Source organism: Lactuca sativa, chromosome 2 (genome assembly GCF_002870075.4).
Source record: "Lactuca sativa cultivar Salinas chromosome 2, Lsat_Salinas_v11, whole genome shotgun sequence".
In the NCBI taxonomy this organism is placed as follows: domain Eukaryota; kingdom Viridiplantae; phylum Streptophyta; class Magnoliopsida; order Asterales; family Asteraceae; genus Lactuca; species Lactuca sativa.
The window spans coordinates 7354457-7373147 of NC_056624.2; the positions used below are offsets into that span (position 1 = coordinate 7354457).

General features: G+C 39.3%; 1 protein-coding gene across 1 annotated transcript; it reads right to left on the reverse strand.

Annotated features, from left to right (window-relative positions):
* Window positions 1–17419: 17419 nt before the first annotated feature.
* On the reverse strand, window positions 17420–18004 carry LOC111917395 (uncharacterized). Its single transcript, XM_023913085.2, has one exon. It carries the CDS (start codon window positions 18002–18004, stop codon window positions 17420–17422), a length of 585 nt encoding a protein of 194 aa, XP_023768853.2.
* Window positions 18005–18691: the final 687 nt, after the last annotated feature.

Here is an 18691-nt window from a genome sequence, read left to right on the forward strand (position 1 = left end):
AATCCAATTTCTAAGATAATTGTCATAATTTCAAGATTTGTATTAGTTTGTATGTTCATGCTAATTTCTTGAAGATTGATGATTTGAATTATCTTGTTCTTAGATTAATAGAAAAGTTGTGTGAAATAGTTGATTTCAATCCATTTTAATCTAAGAGTTGATTCCAAAGTGTGTTTTTGTAACTTGTCCTCAAGTTATATGAAAAGTCACATTTAAGAATCATAAAACTCATAAAAGTTGGCAAAGGTTACAAAATGAAGAGTCTAGTTCTAATTAAATGGTTTTATGACTCCATAACTTGTCCTCAAGTTATGGAGGTTCAAGAGTCTCTTCATTAAATAAATAAAAAAAGTGTAAACTTAATTAGTTCCATAAGTTACAATAAAAAAAAGTTATTTTTTTTATTAATTAGTTTAAAGTCTTCCATAACTTGTCCTCAAGTTATGGAACTTGAAGAGTTTTTAATTAAAACTACTTTAAACTCATAAGTTATGAAATTAATTAGTTTTGATTAGTTTCAAAACTTGCCATCAAGTTTTGGAATTTGAAAAAGTTTTCTCTTATGAATACTTTAATTCCAAGTTAAGCCCTTAGAATTTTAAAGAGTTAAAATTCAACCCTTATACTTTATAATATTATAAGTTTATATATATATATATATATATATATATATATATATATATATATATATATATATATATATATATATATATATAAGAGTAAAGTCAGTCTTACCGTTAGTAGGCCTCATTCACGAAGCTGGTCTATAAGGGGGGTATAAGGTTACTGCCTATAAAATGACAGTTTAATGGGTGTCCACTCTCACGCACCGCTTCCTTGATCGGTGGAGGGTTGTTAGCCGAACGGATAGGACAAGGACTAGAATTCTCCCTTCATTAAAAGTATTAATGATAAATACTAAGTAACTAAACCATTTATAAATACCCAATCTTAGTTACTTAGGAAAAATGTGAATAAGGTGCTAATCCATGAAATTACACTTTGCACTTTGTTTAAGTCGGTTAGTGGAGCGTGTGTGGTTAACCGGCACACTAACTCGTATTTAACAAGGTAGGCAAAGGGTAACTTAATGTTTATCGTAGTATCGACAGAGCGTGTGTGGTTAATCGGCATATTGATTGAGGGGTAAACACTTAAGGGTACTAAGTAATTTGCATGGTTACTTCACACCTTGTTTTGTGATCCTCGGCATCCCAAACACAAAACTTGAAGGGCACACTCGAGATTGAAACATGCCATTGAACAGTTCAATGAATCTAAAAAGAACCTAGGAGTTTCAAAACCAATTAAAACCTAATAATACATTTCATTTATCTTGGTGGAAATTGGTGAATCATCATTCACCTACCTTCAAATATTTTATAGCTTGGATTACGGCATCCCTCTTCCGAGTTATAAAATAGTTTGTAGGGTCCTAGCCTTAATATCTTATATTGGGTGTTATATTAAGGACTTTTAATCAACTATCTTGAATATCTCCCAAAATATGTCTAGTTCAGACATCTATGATCATCCCAAATCTCTTGGAACTTCACTTCCTCCACCTCCTCCAATTATTCTCCCTAACCCACAATTTCTTGAAAAGTTTAAGGTCACTCAAGCCCTATTGACAAGCAAAGTTCTATGTGTGATCACATCTTGGAGATGTAGTCACATATTTACAAGCCAGGAGAGTGGGTGTCAAAGTCTTGAGAAAGTTGGTGGCTCAATCACTTTCTAAGTCACATAGTGAGTTCCTTTGGGACACCTATGAAATAAACTATGACAAGACCCTTAATGATCTTATCTATTTGCTAAGATCAACTTTCTAAAACTTTATGGACATTGACAATGATGACATTGGATATCCAGTAAAGCTCTCTCTTCCCAATGGAAAGGGTTCGACCATAGTCAACTCGGTTGACCAAATGGTAAAGTGAAAGGCTAAGTCTGAGATAGTCCCATTATCAAGGGTCCAATGCCAAAGGAAGGGGCATTGGTTGAAAAGCTGCCAAATTTACCTGAAAGATCATAAGGCTGGTAAAGTCAATAAGTTTGACTCGACTTCAGGTAAAGTCCACTATCTAACTCTGTTAAGTTTCTATTCTGAGATTCTTGATACATGATGTGACTGGGTCACATGTTGATGTTTTAAGAATCAAAGAAAAGTGAAGAAACTTAAAGAAAGAATATGCTGAATCTGATCGCGTAGATGGATTTCTATCGTATAGTTTGAAGATCGGATTCTTGAGCTACTTCTTAGGAGTTATGAGATATTGCTTAGGAATAGATAACAACAAGTTTTCATATGGATTGTAAGGATAAATTTTTCCGCAAAGTGTTAAAATAAAAGGAAATTTTTGATTTTATTTATTTTATGTGTCCTTACAATGGCGTTTATGGAAAATTGTTGCTTATATGATTCCACTAATAGCAATATTGGAAAGTGAATTTGATTCTCTCATTTGTGGTAATGTCTAAATTTACCAAATAAAGAAAGATTCTCATCACCCAAGGTTCAATTGGACCGAAACTTGGAATCATGCAAGTTGTATAGCATGATGAATGAGAACTTTCAAGCATTGGAAAATTAAGACTAACTACTCGTTCACATGGATGTGTGAGTCAAGTGAAGGACTAAGGGATCGAGTACACATACTTGTGCACTGGTTAAGTCCACCACAAAAGATCGATAAGTCTATTCTTCATAATTTACTATAGCTCAGTAAATATGGTTATACTTAAAAGCTTAAGTGTAATTCTGAGACATTGGAAAAGGTTCCAATGTATGACAGAGCGAATAAGAAGAATCAAATTAGGCAGAAGGATAAAAGTTTCTCAAATAAGAAAAGATGGGAGAGTACTTTAGTATCATGTTATATGATCATCTTAATGATTTAGAGACCTTATCACAATTCATCCTCTAAGTGCATTCTGATAGTTAAGAAGAGGAGTTATGAATTGTTGAAATGGTTAAATCAAGAAGATGATTCATACTTCGCTCCAAAAACAATTGTTAGAGTCATACTCCAAGATTGTAACTTGAGTGACATGTCTTAAAGAAGGTTTAAAACACTTGTCAAATGTAAGAGTAAAAGTTTTCTACTCTTTTACATTTGAAATTGGTAAGTTGTGATGTTTTGGATAAAACAAAGACCAACTAAGGCCAATTGTGTGAAGTGTTTGTCTTGATTAGAATCCACACTATCTCTTGGATGTTTGACAAGGGAGTCTTATATGTCAAGAGGACAGTGGGAGTCTTAAAGGTCTTGAAAAGAACTAATCAAGAATAAAACCTGAAGTTCTTTACTAGCACACGACTTGAGGTTTATAACCTATCGTGTTGACATATTTTGTGCCCATTCCAGTTAAAATTGGCTTTGCATATGAGTTCTTAGAGTTCTCAATTGGTTGCACAACAACTTGGAAGCAATGGTAGGCCCTTGAGCTACCAGATGACAAGAAATTAAGATTGAGTTCAGTCCATATGAGTTTGGATTTGTTATTATCCTTGTCTTGTGACTATGGTTTTGACAATTCACATGGATAAGAGCACATGCACCATTAAATCTAAGTATCATAAGGTTTCTCTTCGATTCATGAAAATGATGGTGAGGAAACACTTTCACTAAGTAGATTTTAGCTAGATAGCAATTGTGATATTTGCATTCTTAAAGTCGTTAGTGGAGCGTGTGTGGTTAACCGGCACACTAACATGGACTTGTGAGAAGTGGCAAAGGTCTAAACAATTGAGACTATGATTACAATATCCCTTTTCATAATTCTAAAATTGCTTATACACACATGTGAGCTATCTAAGAGAGGTGTATGATTTTGATAAAGTTTTATCAAAACAATCTAGTATCAGAAATCTGAACTTTGGTAAGAAAGTCAGTTGATTTCTGAGTACATGTCAAAGCTAGTGGGAGCATAAGTGTTATGATAATAATCATCATGTTAGTGGGAGCATGATAATTATGATAAGTATTGCAAGTTAGCAATGTTAATTATAGAAAACAAAAGTTTCAATTCGTGAGGCTGCAGTGGTTGAAAAAGTTATTTTGCTATAATTAAGGGAGAGGAAATTATACTTCATTTCAAAAAGCATAGATTGAGTTTTTAATCAAATTTAGTCAAGAATATATATGGATTTCATGTTGGAATGGCTCAACATAAGGAAACTCTATATATGGGTTCATTATTTGAGTTCTAAAATTCGATTATGATTACGGCATCCCTTTTCATAATCTAAATTATGAGAACTTGGCAAATAGAAATGAAAATATTATAGCAAAAGATTGGTTTAGTCTTTACGTGAGACATCATGAATCGTGTCCCATATGGTTCAGATATAGGATCGATTACATGTGTTATATTCATCCTATCTAAAATTTTCCAAATGCCTGGGGCATTAAGAAGGGAAAAGGTCTAGAACTGGATATGACTAAAATGATTAAGCAATTGTCGAGGACAATCTAAGGTTTACCAAAGATTGGTTGCTCAAGGACAGTTGGAAGTATAGTGTTAATTGTTGGAAGGACCATATTGACATATTCTGAAAAGAGGCAACTCTTATTCATAATTGATAGTCAAAAGGGGAATGTGGAAATGATCCTATTGGTGGAAGTTGTTCAATAAATATGTGTAAGATTAGGAAACTTAATGCAAGAAGGATGTTTCCAAGGAGTTGATCTCCTTTGGAATGCTCTGTAATGTTTGTTGTCAAGTCTTTGTGACTTTGTGCATAATCATTACAAGAGAATCATTGCATATAAGTTTAGAATCTAATAGATTTTGGTAAAATGGCATGACTTTGGAATTCCTGCATTTGCCATAAGAACTCGGGAGTGTGAAATTAGAATCATTGAAAGTTTAGTCAATTGGTTTATTTCACAAATTAAGGATCATAGACAAACATAGAGTGCATTCTTGGTGTATGGAAAAGCTATTGTTTAGAAAAAAACTTAATGTACATGCTTGGAGCATGGGACAACTAGTGTTTTTAATTCAAGTATAAAGTTGATAAAACCGAAACAATGAATAATGAGTAATCAGTATGGTGATGAATAAAAGGTGTTTTATTTATATTCATAGGTTTTGATACCATATTAGATTCAATTATTCTTGTGTTTCACTTTGCATGTTTTGACTTCCATAATAACTAGGTTATTCTTCCAGAATGACTAAGTTATTCAAACCATCCACAGTCGGTCATATGTTGGAAGTAGATATGAATCAAGACTGTCATGGGTTGACCTGTAGAGGTCCAAGTTGGTGGACAAAGTTGTGCTACAACACTCATGAGTGCTCATAAGTTCTGAGTATTGGATTCAACCCGCGCTCATTTGAATCACTTCATGGATTTTATCACGAGTGATCATGAGACGATAATATCTTATATTCTTCAAACCTAGAGATATGAGTTGTTACTATGAGTTGATAGTACATTGATTGCACGAAAACGCATTGGTAACTCGATGTTATAAAACGTGCCTTTGTGTATGATTCAACAAGTAGCAGAACAAGCCATATGAGTTGAAGTTTATCCATTCCTTTTACCTTCAGGATAAAAGCGATATCTGTGGGCCCCTCGATGATTTAATGATAATACATGTGAGTGCTTGGCCAAGCCAGGGCTGATTTGATTTGTTCAATCAGTCAGTCATCATGAATCGAAAATCAGGAAACAACGGATGGACAGAGAGAATGATTTACAATCCATGTCTCAGTCCATATGATATCTAGAATGGAGGAATGTATGATCACTTATCTAATGGACAAGTCATTGACAAAGGTCAGAGATCATCGACAAGGTCAGAGTTCGACAGAAGCTTTTGAGAGCTATGATTGCCGGTCGGTTCTTAAAGTCATTCACAATAATAGTTTTAGACTTATCCAAGTGGGAGACTGTTAGATTAATGTCTAAGTCCATAACTATAATTGGTAAGACTTGACCCGACCCGGCATGGTCCATTTGGGTTGCATGACATCATGCACTTGGATAGACTATAACGAGAGAAATAACACTTAAGGTGGATTAATATATTATAAGTTATATTATATTAATAGGATTATTTAATTAGTATTGATCAAGAATTAATCTAGAATTAATTAAGTGATCAAAAGAATACTAATTAAATATATGGGTTGATTGTGTAAATCATCCATAGTTGTATAGTGGGCTAATACTCCATGGATAATCAAGTTGGGCTAAAACCTATAGGATGGTCCATGGATGCTCCATGGTGTATTTGAACCCATGGATCCAAGTAAATGGAATAGCATGACAATTAGGGTTTACCCTAATTGTAACAACTATATAAGATCATATTCTTTGGGAAAAATTGGCCACTATGAATAATAAGAAAGGGCTAGCCGATTTTAGGAGTGTTCAAGTTTCTCTCAAGTTATTCCAAGTGTATTTGGTGTTGTGTGAACCATTTGAGGTGTCACACTTGAGGCAATAGGCACTCAAGCTTCATGAAGACATTTTACATCAAAGAGGTATGTATTCTATCTTGTTATATTCATAATTTTGTATGCTAGATTAGGATAATACCTTGGATGTTCATAATTGCATGTATAATAGAGAAAACATAGATCCAAGGTATTTAGGGTTGCATGTACACTTTGGAGTGTTAGAATGCTCAAAAACCAACACTTGATTACCAAAATGAGCATCTAAAGAGATGAATCTTCTAGATCCACAACCTTCCTCTTGAACCCTCAACTCCTTCTCCTTCTAGGCTTCAAGAACACTCCAACTCTTCAACAATGGCTCACACACTCAAAGAGAGCACTAGGGTTTCGTGGAATAGCTTCTGGACAATGGGGGCTACAAATGAGGCTGATAGAAGGAGAATGAGATGCTTAAATAGGGTACAAGTCCCGGAATTAGGGCTTTCTCAACCCAGACCAGACTTGCCGAGTCAGTCTCCCCGACTCATCGAGTCAGTCACTTAAACCGCGACACGGATCACGCTCCGACTCATCGATTTCCTCCCTGGACTCGACGAGTTGACCCCTTTGACTTAGGGTTTTCTTTACTTACTTGGCCTTTTTGATCTCGGGTGTTACAACTCTCCCCCACTTAAACTAAACTTCATCCTTGAAGTTCACTATGGCCAACCGACCTAAGATCTGCCTCCAATACTCTATCTGGCAAAACCTAACACCCACTGGGCACCTCTGCCGGCCTTCCGCCCGGTCATTCTGACTATCATTACTTCTTGCGGATAATATTCTCAGGTTTACCCTAGCCCTGATCCTCCTGGAACGCAACTTACTCGACTGACAATCCTTCTGGTACTCCCCGAGTACTTATGCTGGACCTCCTAGGGGTTCACCCCTCTTTTCCTCGTGTTTTCTGGCCTTCTCCAAGCAACGTCCCATATCAACTACTCCCTCTTTCACTGTGAAGGTCCTATCCTTCACCAAATACATTACTCCCGCTACCTCCAGTACGGGTCATTACTGCCAATATCCACTGGGCATTTCTCTTTACTATAATTTGGTGCCGAGCACTCCACGATCAACTAACTGAATTACACCATAGACTACTTACCAGCACTGCTACTAACTGAAATTTTTTGCTATTCCTTATCTGCCTTCTAGATGAATCGAGACCACCCTGGTCCTTACTGATCTATCAATATCTGGATTATCGGCTCCCACCGGTCGCTAGCCCCAACACCAACTCCTAGTCACTCCCAACGACTTTTGAAGAAACTTAGGCTATCTAATACTGCCCTCTCTACTCTGGCGCTACAAGTCCTGGGATCCTCAATCCCCTAACTTGACCCTAAGGTCCTTACCAGGTCCCACCTGTGCTACTAACACTCACGGGCCTCGCCCACGGGTCCCACCCGACTATAACCTAGAGTAGTCTATTCCTCTAGTCTCACTCGCCTAACGATTCTCGCACGGGGCTCGCCCACGGGTCTCACCCAACTACATCCTAGAGCGGCCTCTCCTAAGGTCTCACCTCTCTAGGGCTATGCAGTCAGCTCCGTACTATTCTCATCCACTACCCATTCCTGATCCCTATCTGATCACTAGGAGATAAGGGCCTCGCCCCACTCCGCTAATCGAAGCTATTAGGGAATGCTACGGCTACACCGTAGTCTTACAACACCTTCCATCTTTGACTGCTGCTGGAGAATGATGCGGCTCCCCCGCTGCTCCACCATCCTCTACATGTTGTCTCTGCCACTGACTAATAACGTGAAAGCATCCCATGCTATCTATCCTCAAGATCTTCATTCCGACTCATTCGAGTCCTATAGGCGATCCTCCAACCTGAATTCCCAACCACGTACTAACCATCACCATTACACGCACTAACTGATGGGGAGTTTCTCAAACTCCCAACCCTGAACTCCTCCATCCATCAAACGTTGTGCCACTCCCTTTCCTTCTCAGAGACCGCATACTCATTCTGGATATGTGTGCTCTTACCCTTGTACACTCGGAGGATTCTCCCCCACTTCGATCCTGCTTACACCTTGCTGCTCAATGCTCGAAAAGAAATCCCAATCCTTGCTACCATTCCATAATCAATCTGCTGAGGAACCCCAAGCGTACCATAGCTAGGGATCTAATCAGTCCATTTCAAAAACTATACAGCTCCGAACTAGCGAGACATACCAAATCCCTCCCAGGCATGCTACAGTTACTGCATCCTAAGTATCCTCCTCCAATAGAGCCCATCCCTTAACTATCACTCAAATATCCAAGGTATGCAGATGGCATATAACTCGATCACAAGCAAGCCGCACAAAATTAAAATACTCATACCGATAATGATGCAGAACCATAACAATATAATCATGCACAAATAAAAGAACTGAAAACGGAAGTCGCATACCTGCAACGTCCGACGCTGCTCGCGTCCCCAAGGTAGTCATCTGAAAAGCCCTGCCTCCTACCGTAGGCGCCTCTGCACGGACCTGACGACCGTTTGTGATCCTCAAAGTTGCAGGGGAAGGTGCCATCACCCGTCCTGCCGGAAGCAAACTGGGGCACTGGGCCTTCTTGTGGCCCCGCAGATTGTAGTGAAAACATATCAAGTCTGATCCCTGTGTGGTGGTAACAGTGCAATCCTTGCTAAAATGAGTAGTCCGACCTCACTTGAAGCAGCCAGACTCACCACCGCTACCACTCCTGCACGCACCACCATGCGTCCTGCCATACTTCCCGCACCGGCCGCGGTCCTGATAATCCCTCGATCTCGAATCCGATCCCTTGGGCCTTTTGCCCGAACCTGTGTCTATCTGAACCTCATCTGGCTTCCTCTTCCGGATCTAGTCCAAATCAATTTCTCTTTCTCTATCCCATGCGATCATATCTTCCAATGTTTTGCTGCTGGACCTGCTCACAAACTGCCTGATGTCATCCCTCAACATCTCGTGATATCGGGCCTTCTTAATCTCCTCATCTGCGACATACTGCGGAACAAGAAGGGCCCTCTCCCTAAACTTGGCGGTGATCTCTGCCACAGTCTGAGTAGTCTGCGTCAAATCTTGAAACTCCCGTGCCAACTGTTGCACCTCAATAATCGGTGAAAACTCAGCCCTAAACCTGGCTGAGAAATCGCTCCATGTCATCGCGTCCAACACGACATCATCACCAATGGCATGACCAATCTCCTCCCACCAATCCCTCGCTCTGTCCTTCAGTAGACAGGTGGCAAGTATGACCTTGTCCCCCTCAGAACACCGGCTCGTACGAAAAGTGTTGGCAACATCAACCAACCATCTGCTGCTAGCAATGGGGTCCCTAGCCCCATGATAATCTGGTGCCCCGCAAGCCCTGAACTCTCGAAATGTCAAAGTACGCGCTCCCATCAAATCCATCATCTTGGTACGGAAGGCTCCCAATCTCTCATCCAAAATCTCCAGTATACTCTCCTTGACCGTGCCAAAGATCACAGGAGTCTGGTCTAGTATGTTGCGCATAACCTCTACTGATATAAACTCTCTCATATGCTCCTCGAGCTGCTCGGTCCCTGAACCTGAGCCTGATCCCTCTCCGGTGCCCGATCCACCCACTGGCCTCTCTCGCAATGTCACCATGCTGAAAACATAACACAATGACTACCAACATACTCATCACTGCTGCGAGACCAAACACACGCACTACTAGATTCCCGGTCTTGTCTCGGCCTTTCCCGGATCGAGTACGGATCCTCTGCTTTCAGTAGTACAGGCCCATACTACCTTCCACATCTATCTGTACTTTCCTCAAGAACTGCTTCGACTCCACCGGGTCCCTTTTCCATTACTACTGCTCCCAACACTACCTCATCCTAGGCTTACCGTAGGGAAATGTTGGATATAGTGTATAAGTCCATAAATATATTTGGTATGTACTTGAACCAACCCGGCATGGTCCATTTGGGTTGCACTTCACCCGAACAATTTATGGATAATCTTTTGAGATAGTACAAGTTATGATTTGTTAATATATTATAAGCTCTAATATATTAATATAAGATCATATTATTTAATTAGTATTGATCTATAATTAATCTAGGATTAATTTAGAGATCAAAGATATTACTAATTAAATATGGACTTCTATATTTATATAGTGTGGGCTAATGCTTATTTGGAATGGGCTAGGTTTGCATGGAAAGTCCATGGATACTCCATGGAGCTTTAACCCATGGATCTCATGGAAATGAAGAGACATGGGTATTAGGGTTTACATGGATGTAACCCTAATCCACCATACTATATAAAGGAGGATTTGGTTCTTGAAATCACACGAGTTGAGGTGAGTAAAGCAAGAGGGAAGATTTCAAGATAGTAGTGATTATTCTCTCAAAGTTCCAAGTTTGTGGTGATTTGTGATTTCCATTTGAGGCATCCACACTATTGGTGCTAGGCTCTAAAACTCCAAGCAATCAACTACTACTACAAGGTAAGTATTTCTATTAGCTTTATTTGATTCATGTTCCCCATGCCATGCTAGTTAGGATATGAACCTTGGAAAAATAATTATTTTCATGTATCTTAGACAAACATAGATCCAAGGTTTATTAGGGTTGCATGTACACTTAGGAAGTGTTAGAATGCTCAAAACCCATCAGTGGTATTAGAGCCTAGGCTTGTTTGTTTGATACTTGATGCAAAATATTGGAAAAAGTTGAGAAACTTGCTGTCTGCCTGATGAACTCGCCAAGTCCATGGGGGGACTCGCCGAGTTCATGTGTATCTTCAACCTACTCGCCGAGTAAGTTCATGCACTCGGCGAGTAGGAGCCACAGAGTGCAGATTTTTGACTTTTGCTGCTGGAAATGGACTAGAAACATTACCCTAAACTGTTTTGGTGTTATAAAACTTGTTTTAGATGGTGTAATGTTTGTTCTAATCCATTTACAATGGCTAATATCAAATTTTCATGATTATATGTGTTCATATGGTCTTGAAACTTTGATATGGATATTCATGTTCTTGATCTTATGAAGTTAGATGATCATAGGAATTACTTGTTGATGTGTGTAAAACTCACTTAGTTTTAATCCTACTTTAATTATCAAATAACACACAAAAGGCAGTGAACCTATCAATTGTGGTATAGCTAAATAAGCAGGGTATCGAACATAGGGAACGTCAAATTAAATTAAAAACTAATTCTATCTAAGTTGATTAAGCAAATAGGGGTTTTTCTCTAGTTTTACAAGACTAGAAACTTACTAACTAAAACTAATTTAATACTAGAAAAGGACAATTTAACTAGATTCAATAATGGGAAAGAAACTTCTGTTTAGTTCAACTCGGTTAACTTTATGGTTGATTTTAAGGTAATAGTGCAATGGATTAATCCTTTCGTTGGTTACCGACTCAAGTGATTAGGTTTATGTTCACTACCCTAATCCTTAGCAAATAAACTAATTCAAAAAGTGGCCAATTGCTTAATTTAATTATATTTACTAGATTAATTATTCGGGTTAAGTTAGACTTGCAATAGCTAATTAATTCATTATTCTTAATTAACCTCTTGTTTGATGGTCATCTTACAAGCTTGCACATGAATTTACTCAATTTCCTTATTAATCCTAGTTTCATATTCATTAATTCTAGACATATGGTATAGTGGTCACATATCATATGAGGTTGATAATCAATAGATGTTCATGCTAATCAATTATCTTCCTATTAACAGAAAATTAATTATCATTCATACACAAGGTTCTTTAGCAAGCTAAAATAACAATTATTCACCAACTTGGAATTAATCCTACCAATCAATCAAACCATATTGTCAACTTTGTATTCCCAAACAGAAGTATAAAGAATTTAGTTCATAACTAAGGTAAATAACAGCAAACAAATAAGTTCAAGTTGCTTAATCATGTTGACAAAACAAAAGAAATAAGTAGAATGATGAAATTATGCCTTAATTACTCCCGGGATTGGATTCTAGCTTCCTTGGTCGACTTCTAGGGTTCTTCTGGCTTCTTATTCGCAGTTAAGCACTTCTGAAACTTCTCAAAATTCTCTCCTTCTCGATTTGTGGAGTTATCTTTATATATGCGTTCCGACTCGTCGAGTCATATGGTGACTCGTCGAGTCCCTCTCACATTCTTCACATTCCGATAACTATCTTGACTTCCGAATCATTATCCTTCTGATTCCGCGACCGGACTCGTCGAGTCAAGGCTCGACTCGACGAGTAGAAGCCTTTTTATGGGTGTTTTCCTTCTTCATTCCACTCTTGAGCTCCTAACCGCTTCTCTTGCTTCCTTTCACTTCCGAGCTTCATCTTTGGACTGAAAAACATAATTTAACACTTTTAAGTACCTTTTGTCCATAATATGCAACAATTTAGCTAATATATGAATAAATAAACTACACTTAATACACACTAAATATGCACATATCAAAATACCCCACACTTGTCTTTTGCTTGCCCTCAAGCAAAACTGAATTTTAACACATTAGAATCATATATAATAACTCCAATCTAACCCAGCCATTATGCCCAGACCGCAACGCATGCATTTGTGTCTAAAATTTTTTCTAAAGAACCCCCCATATTCCAAATACTCACAATCCTCATAAACATTCGCCCACTCACCCCGAACTATGCTCATTTTATGCAACCCTCCGAATCCATCCTCAGAAAACGTCTTTACCCTCAAGGTATTTTTAATTGAGCAACCCAAGCATACATATTCTAGAATTACAACTTTTCGATACAACTATGGAATTCTTTGAATTCTTCACTTTCTTGATAATTTGATCTTTGATATCTTTGAATTTACCAACTTGTATTGACTTTTGGCATCTTCAACTTTTTGGATTTCTTGGAATTTTGATCTTTAGATCTTCACTTCATTTGCTCCAAAATTCTTACAATTTTTCTTGTAATTCTCTCTCTTTTTTTACATGTATACCTCACTTTTTCACTCAAATCCCTACATGCTTAAGCAGGGGCGCTCAATCTCAACCTTTATTGGCTAATGATAAAAATTTTCCTGGATACATTTCAGGTTTAGGCTGCTAAACATATTGCATCCCTCAGGCTGAGCAAGGTCGTGTTTTTGTCCCATGATTTCACTGGAATAAGGAAGCCACAAATGCATTAGAACGTATATAGGTTCAACTAAACATTTGGGTTTTCATGCAATTATTAACACAATTCTAATATGAAATCCTAATTTTTTACCAAAATTTTCTAAATTAAATCCTAAATAATACTTTTGGTATGCAAAATTTTTTAAAAATTGACTATTATGTAACCAACCCCCTACCCCACACTTATGTGATGCAATGCCCTCATTGCATATTATGCATATAAACAGAAAAATAAAGAGGGAATTGGAACAAACTCCCCTGGGATAGCAGTGGATAGGTTGATCACTCTCATTTAAGCTCCAACTTCAATAAACTTTAGACATGGGAACATCCCATCCATGTCTCGGGTGTTTCGTCTCGTGTGGGTCGCTCCAAATATGCGAAAATCGGTGTAAGATCTTCAAGAATGGATATGGAATAATAAGGACGCAAGTGATACAAGTATTAGCATCAAATCAGCAGTCTTTCGGCATAAAAAATGAACGACTCGTCGAGTCATATGGTGGACTCGTCGAGTAGCAGCGCGCCTTCTCAGAATTTGTGGAAATACAAGGCGACTCGTCGAGTCAGCTTAGTGCACTCGACGAGTTGGCCACTGAACGAAAAATCTTGGTATTTTGCAACTGTTTTAGCCTGTAAAAACTTCTTTAACTCTTCCTCACATTCGGACTCAATTGCTCATACCCCTAGGACCGGACTCGACACTTTGACGTTAAAAACCCGCTTCCTTGACTCGCTCTCACTCGCGAAAACATCCATGCTTTACATCTCTATACCATCCTAAGCAAGCAATCATAATTCAATCCTGAAAAATAACTAAAGCAAACAACCATTAATCATAATAAAATCTCAAAGCATACACACCAAAAAAATAAAACAAAACAAAAAAAATTAAAATTGTTTGATTAAAAACACAAGAACATCAAAATCAATCTTCATCCTCCTCATCATCATTGGCGCCACTTCCCCCGGCTCCGCTTCGTCGCGCACTAATCCTCTCATCCCAAGATGGAATAAATGGGTAATTCCCACCATCAATATGTGGAATATTGAAGTGGTCAAAAAGTCGTATGTGGGATTGGTTGCTAAAGTTCAGCCCCCTCGCCATTTGATCCTGCATCCGCCTCATCTCTACATTGTACCAATCCATTGGTACGTCTTCATTCTCGACCGGAATCACTGGCGGCTCGTCCTCCACATCCCGTTCTCTTCTTGATCTCACCCTCCTTCCCGGTGCTTCGGGACCAACAACTGGGTCATCATTTGGGATGACATAATGGCCACCACCATAGTCTTCAATTATCCGTGCTCTTCGGGAAAGAATGGGATTAAACGGGGGTGTCGGGATCAATGTCATGAAGTTCCAAGCACCGCGGTTCATCAACCCGAATGAATTAGCCAATCGAGTGACAAACATTCCTCCATTGATACGGGAGGTTTTGCGATCTTTGACCGCACCCTCCGAAAGGTATGAAGCAATACACCACGGGATGTTGCAAAAGACGCCGGGTGTTATTATGCTCCATAGGTAGAAAACGTCAAGGTTGGAGACCTTGTCATCGTCTTTCCTTTGGTTGATGGTGGAGGAAATAAGGCGGTGAATGAGGCGGTGAGTCGGGGATCGGATGCTCCCTTCTTGTGCAGACTTTGGGATGTAAACTTTATTTCCTATGGTATTCCACCAACTCGTGCTTGTAACTCCATCGGGGAACACCATGTGAGTGTTTGCCAAAAAGGCCCGAAAGATGTTTGTTGACACCAAGGGTTGATCATAGATCGCTAGTCGGCAGGCAAGGCTTACCACCGAACATTGACGATACTCGCCCCCAAGACAAAAAGTAAAGCTCGCCGGGTGATACACATCCACTCCCCCGGTAAAAGATACCGTGGAGAAAAACTCCAAGCAAAGCTCTAAATAGACCGGCTCTTGTATGCGGAAGACCCGGCTCCACCCATCGCAGATCATTGTCTCGCCTTCATGTTGGAACTCCTTCAAAAGGTAAGGAGCCAATTCTTCTTCATATCTAACACTTTGCAGCCACTCCCAATCAATTCTGTTCGGCACATACACCTCCTTCTTTTTAATGTCGGAGAGCTTCTTCTTCCACTTCCTCATTGTTGAAGCGGATTCAATATGCGGGAAGTTTAGCCATGGAAACTCCCCTTGGCTACCACTTGAAGATTGTCCTCTTCTGAACATGATTTCTGCAAAACATATAAACAAAACCCAGAAAACACAGAATATAATTAAAAACTGAATTGTATCTGTAAATTGACTGGACTCGTCGAGTCCATGCCCGACTCGGCGAGTCGCGCAACCTGCACGAGTCGGTCGACGGGTCTCATAAAATTGGGCCATTAAACCTGTAAATTCTTTCAAGGGTTTTGTCTCAACACTTAGTATTGAAGTATTAAGGCCAAAATAAGCATTCAAAACAACTTAATTCATGAGAAATCAAAACCCTAGAATTTTAGAACTTCTCAAAAACGGGTTTTTCATGCAATTTCTACCTTGGATAGCCTTATAATCATGCTCTTAACATAAAATAGGAAGAAATTTGATACCTTTTTGGATTGTGCTTGAGAATTTTGGAAGAACTTGAAGAACTTGATGAATGCTTGAGAGAGAAGTTGCAAAAAGCGGCCCGTCGAGTGTAGATGTGAAACTGATTCTTTAGGGTTAAAACCCTACTTACCCAATGTAAAATTAATTTTGAAATTATTTTTTTCTGTAAATAAGACCGACTCGTCGAGTCGTGGTCAGACTCGGCGAGTCTGGTCGCGAAGTCAAATGCTTTTCTGAAATCCATGTGGACTCGTCGAGTCGTGGTCAGACTCGGCGAGTCATTTAAAAATTTGCGTAATTTTCATAATTTTTCTGTTTATTATGAATCATTTCACCCCACACTTAGGCTATGCAACTCTCAAGCAAACATGCCCGATGATTTGGAAGATTAAGAATAAAAACGAAGGGAAAATAAAAAGAAGACTAAAAAGTAAAAGAAAGCAAACTCTATATAACGGGTTGCCTCCCGCCAAGCGCTTCTTTTTGAGGAGTCATGAGCTAGACTCCTTCCCATCTACGTTTTGTCATCTTCGAACATCGGGAACGCACGCCTAAATTTTTGTGATTTGTACTTGGTCTTGTAAGCGTGGATCTTTTTCTTGTAAGCCCTTTTTAATTCATCTCTTTTTCTTTTCATTGCTTCATCTTTAGCTGCTTGGGCTCGCCTTTTCCTCTTTTTCTTCTCCACCCCCTTCTTTTTCACCGTCTCTTGAACCTCCTTTTCTTTAAATTTAATAACTTCACATTCCATGATGGTCCGTGCTCTAGGTATAGTGGTGAATTTGTGATCAGCTTCCTCCTTCCTTTCCTTTATTCCTGGATCCTTTCCCGTGCTTAACCCTTCCTTGAATTTGACCGTATCAAGACATGCAACATTGGCGTATTGAACTCCCCTTTCCTTTCCCTTTTCTGCTGTTTGTTCTTCTAAAAACTCCTGTATATTGCTGAAAGCTAAGGTATGTGAAGGACTAGTAACAAGCAGATCCAGCTCGGCCAAGTGTTTGCCCAAATCGACTGGACTCGTCGAGTCCATTGAAGTGACTCGGCGAGTCGGTACGAATTCCCTCGAATCTTGGGTTTCTTCTGAGTGGGTTCCTTCCAGTAGCTTTTCCAGTTCTTCCAAGTCCTTGTTAACATCTCCTTCTTCTTCAGAGTGCATCACAAACTTGCTTGGATCTTCTTTCATCAAATGTGCAAGCTCTTTTTCTAATATCTCATCATCCAATTGGATCATTGAGACTTCTTCAATCTTTTTCTCTTCTTGCTTGATTTATGGAATAGCTTTAAACTTCACGGGCTCATCACCCACTCTCAATGTCAATGTAGACTCACTTATATCAATTAAGGCACACGCGGTGTTCAAGAAGGATCTCCCCAAAATGATTGGAATTTCGGGGTCTTCTTCCATATCAACAACCACGAAGTCTATTGGGAATATGAATTTGTCAACTTTTATAAGGAGATCTTCGCAAACGCCTTTTGGATGGATTATTGTCTTGTCCGCCAAATGGATCTTCATATGCACCGGTTTTGGTTCTGGTAGATTCATCTTCTTATAGAATGACAAAGGCTTCATATTGATGCTTGCCCTCGAGTCAGCCAATGCTCGTGTGAAGATCTCATTACCAAATTGGCATGGAATCACCATATTGCCGGGATCACCCTTCTTTTTAGGTAATTCACTCATCAAGACTTCTGCAACTTCAGCCAAATCCTTCCTAGCAGCAAAAAGGCCCTTAAGCAAGTTGAAGTATTTAGGCGTTTGAAGTATTGTTTCCACGAATGGCACATTAACTTGTAGAGCGTTAACATGATTCATGAAGGTTCTGTATGCTTCAACTTTTTCTGCAGGCATGGCTTTGGTTGGGTATGGCAGTGGAGGCTTATAAGGTTTCGAAGAATTGATGGGTTTCTCTTTTTCGCATGGACTCGTCGAGTCCACAGTAGTGACTCGGCGAGTCGGGTCGGGTTTAGCTGGCTCCGGTTCTTCTACCTTGTCTTCCTTCTTCATGGAGATCCTTAGTGTTTCTGTGCATTTTTCTTCACTTCTGGAAGTTATTGCGCTCACATTCTCATTTCTTGGATTGGGCTTGGTGTCGCTCGGAAGTTGGCCCGGTCTTCTTTCGTTCACTTGATGTGCAAGTTGTCCCAGCTATTTCTCAATGTTGAGAATGGAAGCTTGCTGATTCCTCAACATGTTTTTGGTTTCTTTTCTCCTCCTTAGCCTTTTTATACTCTTCATATGGGAGCCATTCCTTTTTCGGTTTCCTCCAGTCTTCATCGTATCTATCGCCACTGGAATAGAATACTTGAGCCTTTTTATTTCCATTTTCGTCTTGATCACAATCCTTGGTAAGATGGGGACCGCCACAATTTTCGCATGCAACTCTAATAGCATGGATCGTTTGATCCATTTTCGTCATTCTTCGGTCTAGGCTATCGAGTTTAGCTATCACCGCCGCCATGCCATCGTTTACCGAGTTTACTGCTCCACGACTCACTTCATTCCTCGGGTTGTGGTATTCTCTAGAGTGCCTGGAGA

Coding starts and splice junctions, on each gene's coding strand:
- LOC111917395 (XM_023913085.2), bottom strand. CDS start 18,004: ATGCCTGCAGAAAAAGTTGAAGCATACAGAACCTTCATGAATCATGTT.